Source organism: Myotis daubentonii, chromosome 2 (genome assembly GCF_963259705.1).
Source record: "Myotis daubentonii chromosome 2, mMyoDau2.1, whole genome shotgun sequence".
In the NCBI taxonomy this organism is placed as follows: domain Eukaryota; kingdom Metazoa; phylum Chordata; class Mammalia; order Chiroptera; family Vespertilionidae; genus Myotis; species Myotis daubentonii.
The window spans coordinates 55,563,540-55,576,751 of NC_081841.1; the positions used below are offsets into that span (position 1 = coordinate 55,563,540).

At 38.8% G+C, this 13,212-nt stretch overlaps 1 protein-coding gene and 1 non-coding gene across 2 annotated transcripts; one reads left to right on the plus strand and one right to left on the minus strand.

Moving 5' to 3' along the window:
• Window positions 1-7,203: 7,203 nt before the first annotated feature.
• Window positions 7,204-7,329, plus strand: LOC132229015 (small nucleolar RNA SNORA32). The gene has a single exon (XR_009451594.1). It is a non-coding gene; the product is annotated as a small nucleolar RNA SNORA32 (small nucleolar RNA).
• Window positions 7,330-11,130: 3,801 nt separating this feature from the next.
• On the minus strand, window positions 11,131-12,087 carry LOC132226142 (olfactory receptor 6C6-like). Its single transcript, XM_059681004.1, has one exon. It carries the CDS (start codon window positions 12,085-12,087, stop codon window positions 11,131-11,133), a length of 957 nt encoding a protein of 318 aa, XP_059536987.1.
• Between the last annotated feature and the right edge of the window lie 1,125 nt (window positions 12,088-13,212).

Below are 13,212 nucleotides of genomic sequence, written 5' to 3' on the forward strand. Positions count from 1 at the left end.
TTTAACATTGGGCAAATTAATAAACATATTAATGATGAGAACTAATAATCTCACTGTAGAAAAAAGGAGGGAATCAAATATGAATGAAAGAATTCAGTGTTAGATTAGAATTAGAAGCAGCAATGTAAACTAATGAATTTTTTTATTTTAAGAGCTACCATTTATTATGCCAATACTATGTTAAATTAATTTTTTCTGATTTTTGTTTAACCTATTGGAGTGACATCTATAATAATCCTATATAATAAAAGCCTAATATGCAAATTGCCCCCTTGGGTGTTGCTTCTGGGAGTTCGACCACTCGCTATGACATGTGCTGACCACGAGGGGGCGGCACGAAACATTGGCGATGTGGCGCTGGCAGCAGGTGGCATTGGAGGTGCTGCCGGCACTGATGGGCTCCATGAGAGCAGGACTGCAGCAGGATGGTGGAGCAGTTGAGCATGCAGCACCAGGCCAAGACGGGTACAAGCAGGAGCCCGATCACCCCACTGATTGCCCTGCAGATAGATGGCCACCAATGGCAGCGGCAGCGGAAGGTGGAGCTGTCACCCAGCTCCCAGGCGTTGAGGGAGCTGGGCAGGGGCCCAGCCCTGATCCATCACCCCACAGGCAGGATGGTGGAGCAGGTAAGGAGGCGGCAACAGGACAAGGTGAGGTGCCAGGCGGGGCTTCAGGGCTGTAAGGCTGGGGGCACAAGCTGGGGCCCAATCCCCAGAAGCCACCTCAAGGGACCCCATCCATGCACGAATTCGTGCATCAGGCCTTTAGTAAAAGCATAATGTGCTAATTAGGCCAGACACCCAAATGACCTTCCAGAAGTCATTTCAGATTTCCTTCCGTATGAAGCCAGGTGGTGGGGGCCGAGGCAGAGACAGTTAAGGGCAATCAGGCAGGCAGAGGAGCAGTTAGGGGCTATCAGGGAGGCAAGCAGTGGTTAGGGGTGATCAAGCAGGCAGGCAGAGTGGTTAGGGGCGATCAGGCAGGCAGGCAAGCAGTTAGGGGTGATCAGGCAGGCGAGTGAGTAGGGGCAATCAGGCAGGCAGGCAGGCGAGCTGTTAGGAGCCACCAGTCCTAGATTGCAAGAGGGTGCAGGTCAGGCTGAGGGGACTTTCCTCCATGCACAAATTTCATGCACTGGGGCTCTAGTTGGTTAATAAAATTATATAGGTTTCATGCGCACAGTGTTATAAATGCACCATCTATGTCTGTGGGCTGTCTATGCTTTCCTCCCGTCTCATCTCCCCGTTTATTCCCACTTTTAGATGTTTTAATGCCTGGGTCTTTCAGGCATGGCTCTGTATTGAGCAGGAATTTCTTTGTTGAATTATAGTTGTTAACTTGTTGAAATTTCAGGGGGAGACGCCAAGAGGTTCTCTCATGTTGCTATTCCTTTGATGTCACTCTGTTTGTTTTCTTGTTTGTGCATTTATTGCTTTCAGTTATATAACCCACATATAAGTAAAATCATATGGTTCTTGGCTTTTTCTGTCTGACTTATTTGGCTTAGCATAATATTCTCAATATCCATCCATCTTGTTACAAATGGCAACATGGATATCACATCTTCTATATTCAATCATCTATCAAAGGACACTTTGGTTGTTTCCAGGTCTTGGCCACCATGAATATATGTCAGCTTGTTGTTTAAAAAGAACATAGGTTAACTATCTAGAGATTAGATTTCAGCTTATGTCCTTGAACACAGTACACTTAGTTTATTATAGTAGCTAGCCAGATAATTCCAGCTTCTGGAGACACTATTTGTTTCTATATTTTTGGGTGTTTTTTCTCTATTGTTTCATGTCTGATTTTCTTTTGCTGGACACGGTTTGAAGTTATTCTTACAGAAAAATACTGGGGGCCATATATATCATTTTATCTACTCCAGAGAGAATTTTTTTCTCTTTTCTTTTTCCACTTGGCCAGAGAACATTGACAGCCTTTTATTTGCCTGAAACCCTTCCTTCACTTTATTTTCTTAATATCCTTCTACCCTGGTGATTGTCCCTCCTACCTCACTATGTGCTCTGTCTACATATTTTCTGCTGATCCCTCCTTATTTTTCTCACTTCTGTATGTTGAATTGGCCCAAGATTCATTCTCTGTGTCTGTTTCCTTTCTATGCTTATTCTCAAGGTGCTCTTAGTTGGTCTCAAGTTTGAAAACTCCATCTATATATTGGGACTTAACCACCTCTCACCATTTCCATTGCCACTTTCCTGGTTAAAACCACATTTATGTATTATTTATTTATTTGTTTGAAATTTTACTAACTATTTTTGTAGGCAAAGATGTTGAGATTGAACTCAAAATATCAGAAACTAGTGTTGACCATTAATCCATGATATACTGTGTGTTTTTTAATTTTCAACTTGAGTTAATATATTGATAAACATTAGGATTTTGTGTAACAGTGCAAATTATCACTACAGGCTTTTCTACTCGGATTTTATCTTTCTCAGCCTTAAAGAGAATCAGACTACAGTATGTGGTAGATTTGAAGAGAGGGTGGTGGAAAGAAAATACAAGATGCCAATAGGCAATGAGTAATATTTTTAGGGGAAATAAGTATCAAGGGAGAAAAGGAAAACAAAATGAAACTATCAGAGAGGCATGATATGTGTGTGTGTCGGGGGTGGGGGGGAGGTTAGGTAAGAGTAAATTTAAGAAAGAGGTTGTATGAAGTGTAGCAGTGGATTATGCATTAATATTTTCAATGGTTTACTCAAGACATTTAATTAAATTTAATTTTAGCTCTTTCTTCTGGCTTTGAAGCTTTCTGTATTAGACTTTAGTATCAGTATGAAACTAGACCACATCCAATTTCACTATAGTCCAGTTACATCTAAATGAAATATAAGTAGGTATTTTCTTTTTTCGTAATTTAGAATGATGCTTTCATTTATGTTAATATTCTACCTAATGTGAACTTTTAAAATGCTATCATTTTATCTGACGTAAGTTGGACAGCAAGACCTTCTCTAATGATAAGGAATGGTGGGTTAAAAGGTACATAGGAGTTTTTCTTTATCTTTTTTACTGTAAATAATTCTTATTTTTTAATTACATTTAATGTACAATATTATATTAGTTTCAGGTCTATAACCCAGTGATTAGACATTACATAACTTATTAAGTGATCACCTGATAAAGCTAGTAGCCAACAGTTATTACAATATTATTACTGTATTCCCCATGCTATACGTTACATCTTTCTGACTATCCCGTAACTACCAATTGGTACTCCTAACTACCAATTGGTACATAGGAGTTTTGATCTCCCTTCTTGATAGAATAATGATTCAGAATTTCTAATAAATTTCTCTCATCTATTATTAATGTTTTTAGAAATTCCTAGTCTAGACTGATGTAATTTCTACTTGTTAGCTCTACACTCTATTTGCTCCCCTTTTCATTCAATAACAACAAGACCCCACACATTACAATTATTTAATTATATCATGCTTGAACATGACCCTACACTCTCTTTTATTGTCTCACCATGCTTCCTTTACACCAATCTTTCTCCATGAAGTGATCAATTTCCACTTACAAAGAATATCCTTTTATTCTTGTTTGTTGTTGTTGTCAGTAATCCTCACCAGAGGATATTTTCCCATTGAATTTTAGAGAGCAGAAGAGGAGGCAAAGACAGGGAGAAAGGAACATCAATGTAAGAGAGACACATCAATTGGTTGCCTCCCACACGCGCCCTGACGAGGGCCTGGGATTGAGCCTGCAATCGAGGTACGTGCCCTTGACCAGAATTGAACCCAGGACCCTTCAGTTTTTGGGCCAACACTCTATCGCTGAGCCAAGCCAGCTAGGGCTATGTTTTTGTTCTTGACCCTAATAGGATGATCAAATATTGGATATCAATTATCCTTTCTCTTTTCCCTTGGCTCCCATCCAAGGGAAAATAAATATAATGATAAAAATAAAATGATATAAATATGGAGTGAAACTGAGATGAGGATACACAGGGAAATTATATTCTTTCTGTATTTTGGAAACTCTTTAAAATCTGTGGGCTGATTACAGCTCCCTTTCTTTCTTTACAAATAAATAATTTTAAGATAAATTCTAAAAGAAAATTCAAAGATGAAACCGATAAAGAAATATAATGGTTTCCCAGCTGGTGTTCCTCAGTGGTTGTGAGGAGATAGAAGAAGGGGGCTAGGTAGAGACAGTAATATAAGGCTTCCATTGCCAGGGCCATGGAAACCTTAAATAAACTTAACTTTATCTTTATCACCATTTTCATCTACTTCACCATATTTCTAAAACATTCAAGTTTATGAATAAAACAGATTTAAATTTCTTGTTGACATATGAAATCACTATATCTGCTTATTTATTTTCTGACAATCTATTTTTGAAAAAGAAAAATATTCTTGTTTACGACAGTACTGTATTGTCTTAAATGATGTTCAATTTCTTTAACATTCAGTTTTTATACTCTACTAATAGCAAACTATAATGTATATTGTAATAATATATTAAACATATAGATGATAGATGACAAACTCATTTTTATGATTCTGTATCAATCACGGGATCAATATACAAATTAAAATTTTCCAGAGACTAGAAGATGGGAAAATGGGGAGATGTTGTTCAAAGGTACAACATTCTAGTCATAGGATAAGTGAATAAGTATTGGGATCTAGTATACAGCATAATGACTATAGTTACAATATGGTCTTACATACTTAAAAGTGATGAAGAGAGTAGATCTTAAATGTGTTCACCACAGAAATCTTTTTTAATCTTTATTGTTGAGATTATTACAGATGTCCCTCTTTTTTTCCTCCTATAGCTCCCCTCCACCTGGTTCCCACCCCACCCCAGGCCCTTGCCACTCTATTGTCTGTGTCCATAGGTAATGCATAAGTGCATATAAGATCTTTTCTTCTCTCTTCCCGCACCCCCCTTCCACCCCCTTCCCTCTGAGTATCATCAGACTGTTCCATTTCCATGCCCAAGGTTCTATTCCATATTCCATTCACCAGTTTATTCTGTTCATCAGATTTTTTATTCACTTGATTTTTAGATTCACTTGTTGATAGATATGTATTTGTTGTCACTTTGTTGTTCATATTTTTTATCTTTACCTTTTTCTTCTTCTTCCTCTTCTTAAAAAATACCCTTCAGCATTTCATATAATACGGGTTTGGTGATAATGAACTCCTTTAGCTTTTTCTTATCTGTGAAGCTCTTTATCTGACCTTCAATTCTAAATGATAGTTTTGCTGGGTAGAGTAATCTTAGTTGTAGGTTCTTGCTATTCATCACTTTGAATATTTCTTGCCACTCCCTTCTGGCCTGCATAGTTTCTGTTGAGAAATCAGCTGACAGTCATATGGGCACTCCCTTGTAAGTAACTAACTGTTTTTCTCTTACTGTTTTTAAGATTCTCTCTGTCTTTTGCCGTTGGCATTTTAATTATGATGTGCCTTGGTATGGTCCTCTTTGGATTCCTCTTATTTGGGGATCTCTGTGCTTCCTGAACTTGTAAGTCTATTTCTTTCACCAGGTAGGGGAAGTTTCCTGTCATTATTTCTTCAAATAGGTTTTCAATATCTTGCTGTCTCTCTTATTCTGGCACCCCCATAATTCAGATGTTGCTACATTTGAGGTTGTCCAAGAGGCTTCTTACACTATCTTCATGTTTTTGGATTCTTTTTTCTTTTTGCTCTTCTGGTTGGGTGTTTTTTGCTTCCTCATATTTCAAATCATTGACTTGATCCTCGGGATCCTCTAGTCTACTGTTGAATCCCTGTATATTATTCTTTATTTCAGTCAGTGTATGCTTAATTTATGACTGGTCCTTTTCCATTTTTTTTTTTTATTTTTTTTTTTTGGCATTCTCACTAAGATCCTTGAAGGGCTCACTAAGTTCCTCAGTGGTTTCTAGAAGTTTCTTGAGTAACCTTATAACTGTGATTTTGAACTCTATATCCAGTAGTTTGCTTTCTTCCATTTTTCATTTGTGGCATGTTTCTTTGTCTCCACATTTTGGCTGCTTCCCTGTGTTTGCTTCTATGTATTGGGTAGCTGCTAAGTCTCCTTGAGTTGATAGAGTGACCTTGTTTGGTAGGTGTCCTATAGGGCCCAGTAGCTCAGACTCCCCAATCACCTGAGGTGGACACTCTTGGTGCACCCCTTTGTGGGCTGTGTTCACAGTCTTGTTGTAGTTGAGCCTTGATTGCCTTTTGTGTCACTGTGGGAAATTGATCTCCAGGCCAATTGGCTGTGGGGTTCAGCTGTGACTTCAGTGTGAGAGCTGCTGTTCAGGAGACACCCTTATGGATTAGGACTTGCTTCAGTGGGGCTTTGGTGCTCACTGATTCTGCCCTTTGAGTGAGTCACTTATGGATGTGAAGAGTTGTACTCTGTTATGGTCTCACCCTGACCACTGGGTACACTGTCTCTTGGGTCTCCAGGGAGGTGCGAAGTCAGCCACTGCCTGGGGCCACCCAGCAGGAAGCTAAAAAGAGATCTGCAGATTCCTCCTCTTTGTATCGGGTTTGGAAGTGTCCATGCAAGGCCCAACTGTGAAGCAAGGCAGGCTGGTGCTGGTGCCAGCCTTGGGCCTTTTATTGATAGGTTTGGGGCTCCCTGACCCAGCTGCAGCTTGTTTGACAGGTTTTAGGCTAAAAAAGGACAGACAATTCATATGGAAAAGCCACTGGGCACAGCTTGGGTGGGGCTGTAAATTGGGTGGGGCGGGGTCTCAGGGAATCCCCAGGGCGGAGCAAACAGAAATGGCTGCCAGTCAGCCCTGCAAGGGGAGATCCCAGCACGGAAACAATGACTGCTGTAAGCACCTCCATCTGGAAGAAAGCTGCCCCTGCGTTCCTACTCTGATGCCAGACACTCCAGTTTCTCCCGTATGTGTCTAGGTTCCCCCTGAGCCTCCCCCGGCACTGGAGGTCAGAGCAAACAGGAACTTGTAAATTCAATTCATGGTGCTGGCCTTTTAAGAGGAGCAGTTGGGTCTCCAGCAGCTTGTGTGTCACTCAGCCCCAATCCGCACTGGTTTTTACAGTTTGTAGTTCTTATGGCCCATAGGGACTTCTTTCCCCAGCTCTGGGACCCTGAGCTAGGACTCTGGTATGGGGCTAAGACTCCTTGCTCCTCCAGGTGGCCTCCGCAGAGGCAATCTCCCTCCAGATTTAAAAAGCAGCACACACTTAATGGTCATTACCAAGGCTTTTAGAATGCAGTTTCTCATTTGCCATGGACATGACCACAAAACATTTCCCCAATAGGTTTTTTTCCTGCCATGTTGGTAGCATAGCATTCAGCCTACTGGGAACATTTTACTAACCTTAATTTACATTGCTAGATCACTGTCCACTATAAATATAACACAAGCTATAGGAGGTTTCTGTAATAGCCATTGGTAATCAGTGAGATTTGATAACAGCCATCTTATATATCTGGGGCCTTGTTGTCCTTTGTCTAGCCAATCCTTCTCAGTTACCATACAGTTGGTGATCATGATAATCTCTATTCGTATTATATAGGACTGACTGAAATGACATCATGATTGAGCAAAAAAAAGGGAATAAGACGAGTAAGACTCAAACTCAAGAGAGGAACTAAGGCATTGGAAGAACTCAGAACATGTGAAATTCCTTAAATAAAAGTTTATTAACTATAAATAGTTGTGCCTATGTTACAAATAATAAAAGCCCTTTATACTTTTTGTAGAAAAAAAATAAAAAGGGGCACACCCAGTGCCGGACCTGCCCATTCTGTGCCTCCGCACCTCCTACCAGTCTCAAAGTGCTTTCTTCTTTACCTCTCTAGATGTGGTACTTTCACTCAGCCAGCTTTCCCGTGGTTCTGGATGATAGTTATTCTGTATTTTAATTGTAATTTTGAAGTGGTTGTGGGAGGCAGCAAGTACAGGCGTTTACCTATGCCACCATTTTGGTTCTCGCCTTACCACAGAAATTTGTATTTATGTGTACTAGACTTGTGTTAGCCTCCGGTAATGTAATTACTTTAATCCTACATAATAAAAGGGTAATATGCAAATTGACTGAACGGCAGAACGACCGTTCCCTATGATGCACACTGACCACCAGAAGGCAGATGCTCAATGCAGGAGCTGCCCCCTGGTGGTCAGTGCGCTCCCACAGGGGGAGCACCACTCAGCCAGAAACCAGGCTCAGGGCTGGCGAGCGCAGCAGTGGTGGCGAAAACCTTTCCCGCCTCCACGGCAGCCCTAAGAATGTCTGACTGCTCCTGGTGGGAGCAGGCTTAAAGTGTCAGTCGGACAACCCTGAGGGCTCCTGGACTGCAAGAGGGCACAGGCCAGGCTGAGGGACCCTCCCCCAAGTGCACAAATTTCATGCACCAGGCCTCTAGTTGTAATATAAGTTATTTTATTACTTTTATATCTCTTTTTTTCTCATTCTTTCCTCCATATAAAGCCCATATACTGTGCCCTGAAGAAACATAGGTTTCAACAGGGTGCCAAAAATTTCTGAAATAATATGAATGTATTACATGGATTGAAGCATTCATAATGTTAAAACCTTCAAGTACTATTGTATTTAATGGGATAAACTGAACAAGAGGTAAAAATCAAATCTTATCTCTTTAACTTGCCCCTAACACTGACATCATTCTTTGGCACAGCCAGAGAAAGAAGTAATGATTTGCAATTTCTGAGCCCATGTTTTTGAGTATTTTCAAACTATCTGCATTGAATTGTCTGTTGCCAACTGATCACATATGACTTTCTTAGTTGTTCTTTGAGTGCCGGGGAAACAGGATACCATTTCCCAGCATCCTTTTCCCTGTGTGGTTCAAATGTACAGTTTATCAATGAGAGGACTTTGTGCAAAATTTGTAAAATGGAAAAACAGCAGAGGCTGGCTTTTTTAATTTATTTTTATTGTTGACACTATTATAGATGTCCTCACCCGCCCCCCTTTTTGCCCACCTCCTCCCAGCCCCTGCCACCTCACCCCTCTCACCATGACCACACTGTTGTCTATGGGTTATGCATATATGTTCTTTGGCTTATCCTTTTATCTTCTTTCATCCATTCCTACTGTCCACTCCCCTTCTGATAGCTGTCAAGCTGTTCCATGTACCCATGCCTCTATTTCTATTGTGTTCATCAATTTATTTTGTTCATTAGGATTCCACATATAAATGAGATCATATGGTATTTGTCTTTTTCTAATTTACATATTTCACTTAGCATAATAATCTCCAGAACTGTTTTGTAGTCAGACTGGTGAGCAGACAGGAGATCCATAGTGGTTTTATAGCATGTGAGAACTACCTACTTTACTGTTGAGAATGTTGATAGATGTTTTCTCAGAAATTACTGCCATTTCCCACCATCTTTCCTGAACCAATCTCCAAAGGACTCCAACCTGAGATATATGCTATTGGTTTCCTCAATATTCTATCTGGTGTTCAAACATGATTCCCCTAGCTCAGTGGTTGGCAAACTGTGGCTCATGAGCCACATGCGGCTCTTTGGCCCCTTGAGTGTGGCTCTTCCACAAAATACTGACTTCTGCACATGGGCCACGAAGTTTCAATCACACTGTACGTGCGTGTCCGCACGTGGTATTTTATGGAAGAGCCACATTCAAGGGGCCAAAGAGCCACATGTGGCTCGCGAGCCACAGTTTGCCGACCACTGCCTAGCTCTTCAAAAGCAGGTTGAGTTTTGAGGTCTGTTGCAATGGACACAGACAATAGTGTGGTGTAGGCAAGGGGAGGGGGTGGGTACAGAGAGAAAGGGGCCAATTGGGAGGAAAGACAGGGACATCTGTAACACTTTTAACAGAGTTAAATTTAAATTTTTTTTCAAAAAAAATCATAGGAGTTAATTTGGAACACAGATGGGCTACTAAAATAAGCAACAAAAGGGTCATGGTATTCCTCCACATGTATCCTTCTTTTTCTCCTCTAGGGACATTCCCGGTCATCCAACTTCCTTAGAGAATGGAAAGTGAAGAGCAGAGTTACCAAGACATGGAGAAGCATTCCCTTTTATCTATTTCCCTTTAGCAGACAGCTTATTTCAAAGGACATTGTGGGATGATAATGGTTTTCAGTGATTGGAATTTCAGAATATGGTTTATCCTGATTTTCACACTGGTCAATCTCAGGGAGAGATTCCTCAGAGAATAAGAATACCAAGGAGTAGGACTAGGGAAGAGAACGCAAGCTAAGCTATGACTCAAGGACACCAGAGATTCTACTAAATCACATCAGCAAAGAGAAATGAACTAAGGATGCATGCAATAGGATGGGTACACCTCAAAAACATTGTGCTTCTTAAATTTGATTAAACTGATAGAAACAAAATGGGTCAGGCATTTTTAATTTGAAAATAGTTTAAAATATATAGAAAGATTCCCAACCCCATATGTAAATAAATTATACCTAAATTTCTCTCATGGGTTACTATCATTTGTAGGCCTAATACTGTAATATAATATGAGCAATTTTAATCAAAGCCTGGAGTTCAATTATTTTTACACCAAACAATAACTAATAATGTTACAAACACAATATACTCAATCACTGTAACTCTCCTTTTCACATTTTATATCTCTGATTAAAGAACCTTTGGAATTTTTTATTTCCTTATTCAACCTTCAAGTTTCAGCATAAATAACTTTTTGAAAGGTTACCATGATCCTTAAAATTATTTAATTTTTCTCTCTTTTTCATCACAATAGCAATTATTGCATGTTATAATTATCAAATTTTGAGTTTTCTCTCACAATTTAGCTGAGAAAATACTTAAGAGCAATGATTAGCAATTAGCACACACATGTTGAAATAATTAACCACGTATATCTTGCAAGGTTTAGTTTTTGAAGGCATTCAGTACATGAAAGTATCATTTATGGGGAGATATATTTCTAGTCAAAGATGGAATTTAATATTCTGAATTGGAGAAGGCAGTTTACCACACTAAAGAGTAAAAAGATCTATTCAGAACGGAGAGAAGTACAGAGACCAGGAAGACTTAGTAAGCCTAATATGATATAAATCATTGAGGGGAGAAGTGGTATAGCTATGAATGAATGAACTGAACATTGTTTTCAATTTTCCCATTCATGTTTCGACAACATATTACTTACACCCCAATTTTGTCTCATTGTTTTCAAAATAACAAAACCTTTGAAGCATATCCTTGAGAGCTTCTTTCACCTGCTGGTTCCTCAGAGTGTAAATGAAGGGGTTTAGTAAGGGAGCAACAGAGGTATTGAGCACAGCTACGCCTTTAGTTAAAGACACCCGTTCCCTTGCTGAAGGTTTCATGTACGTAAAGATGCAACTCCCATAAGTAATAGAGACAACAACCATGTGTGAGGAACAGGTGGAAAAGGCCTTTGTTCGCTGTTGAACAGAAGGGAATTTTAGAATGGTTTTGATGATGTACACGTAGGAGAGGACCACTAACAACAAAGTGATGACAAGTGTCACCACAGCTAAGACAAAGGCCATCAACTCTATGAAATGCGTATCTGTACAAGAGATCTGCAATAAGGGAGAAGTGTCACAGAGGAAGTGATCAATCGTTTTGGAGGCACAGAAATCCAGCTTGAGTCCCAAGACCAAAGGGGGAAATATGATTAGGAAGCCAGATATCCAAGAGCTGAGTACAAGCTGACAGCACACTTTGCTGTTCATAATGATGGGGTAATGCAGCGGTTTGCAGATGGCAACATAGCGGTCATAGGACATGGCAGCCAGAAGGTAAAATTCTGTAACTCCTAATAAAATGAAAAAGAACAATTGAGTTGCACATGCACTGTAGGAAATTGTTTTGTCTCCAGTCAGAATGCTTATTAAGAATCGTGGAATGCAGATGGTTGTGAATGAAATCTCTAAGAAGGAGAAATTTTGGAGGAAGAAATACATTGGAGTCTTGAGACGGGGATCCAGCATGGTGAGGAGGATGATAATTAAGTTCCCTATCAGGCTCAAGATGTAGTTGAAAAATAGAAACAGGAAAATCACAATTTGCAACAGAGGGTCATCTGTCAGTCCAAGCAAAATGAACTCTATTTCTGTTGAGTTGTTCATTTCTTTTTTGTTTTCTTATCAAAGCTAGAAAAAAAAATTTAAAGCACCAGTGAGAAAATAGGTTTCTTTATTCTCAGCCATAGAATATTTCACAGTCAGAAACTTGTCAATGTATAAATATTTTCACAAATCTACTTTGAGTTCATCAAAATGAACATGTCCTCTAAAGTCAGTCATATTTATAAAAATGCTGAGTATTTTCCTTTGACAAGATTGAAATAAGTCTTACTGTGGTTTATCAGTCATTCAAACTTTTATCTCCACAATTTAACATTGACCTATATCATCTTCCAAAGACTTTACCCTAATAGACTATTTAAATAGTTTAGATATTCTATTTTCTGAAATTAGCAAATATTTTGAGTAATTTATTCCTTTTACTCATCACTAAGTTCCATTTTATATGTCCTTTCTTTTATTCTTTGTAGCATTTCCTTTACATTTTTTTCAACTCCATCTGCTTGCCTATTCATACATTTTATCAGTGGCCTTTAGATTCAACACTTAGAAAATTCCCAGTAAATCAGTAACAATTATTCAAATCTGGATGACTTGGGAAATAAACAAACAGAAAAACTGAAATAAGTCTTCCTATATTTTAATCTATTTTTACTTTATTCAATTATAATAGTTTTATATTACCTTCTTTATGGTTGTGCAGATTACATTAAGAAGCTATAGCTTTGCTTGCATATAAAATGATCTTAAGCACAGTTACAGTTCTTGTCACTGACTAGTGTTATAACCATATCCCATAGTTACTAATTACAATTTGTTTTCTGTTAATTATATTATTTGTAGTAGAGCAAGACTCTTTGTCTTAGCCAACTTTCAGAATTGCCAGATGATATTCAAAAGTCTTTCTTCTTCCCCCATGTTTTAAAAATATAAACTATAATAGAAAAAATCAAATGTCACATAATTACTTTTATTTCTTATCAACTAAGTTTATTCAAATATATTCCTCTACTTTTCTAGATAACCTGATATTATTTTATTCATACATATTCTTTTTAAAGTTACTAAATCCCTAGAATCTTTGTGTTAAACATATCTGAATTCTTGCCACCAGTTTCAATCTGTTTATTGTTTGTGAATAATGTTAGTCCTTGAATTTCCACATAA

Bases quoted from the DNA above. Each gene is read 5' to 3' on its own strand.
- LOC132226142 (XM_059681004.1), bottom strand. From the start codon at position 12,087: ATGAACAACTCAACAGAAATAGAGTTCATTTTGCTTGGACTGACAGAT.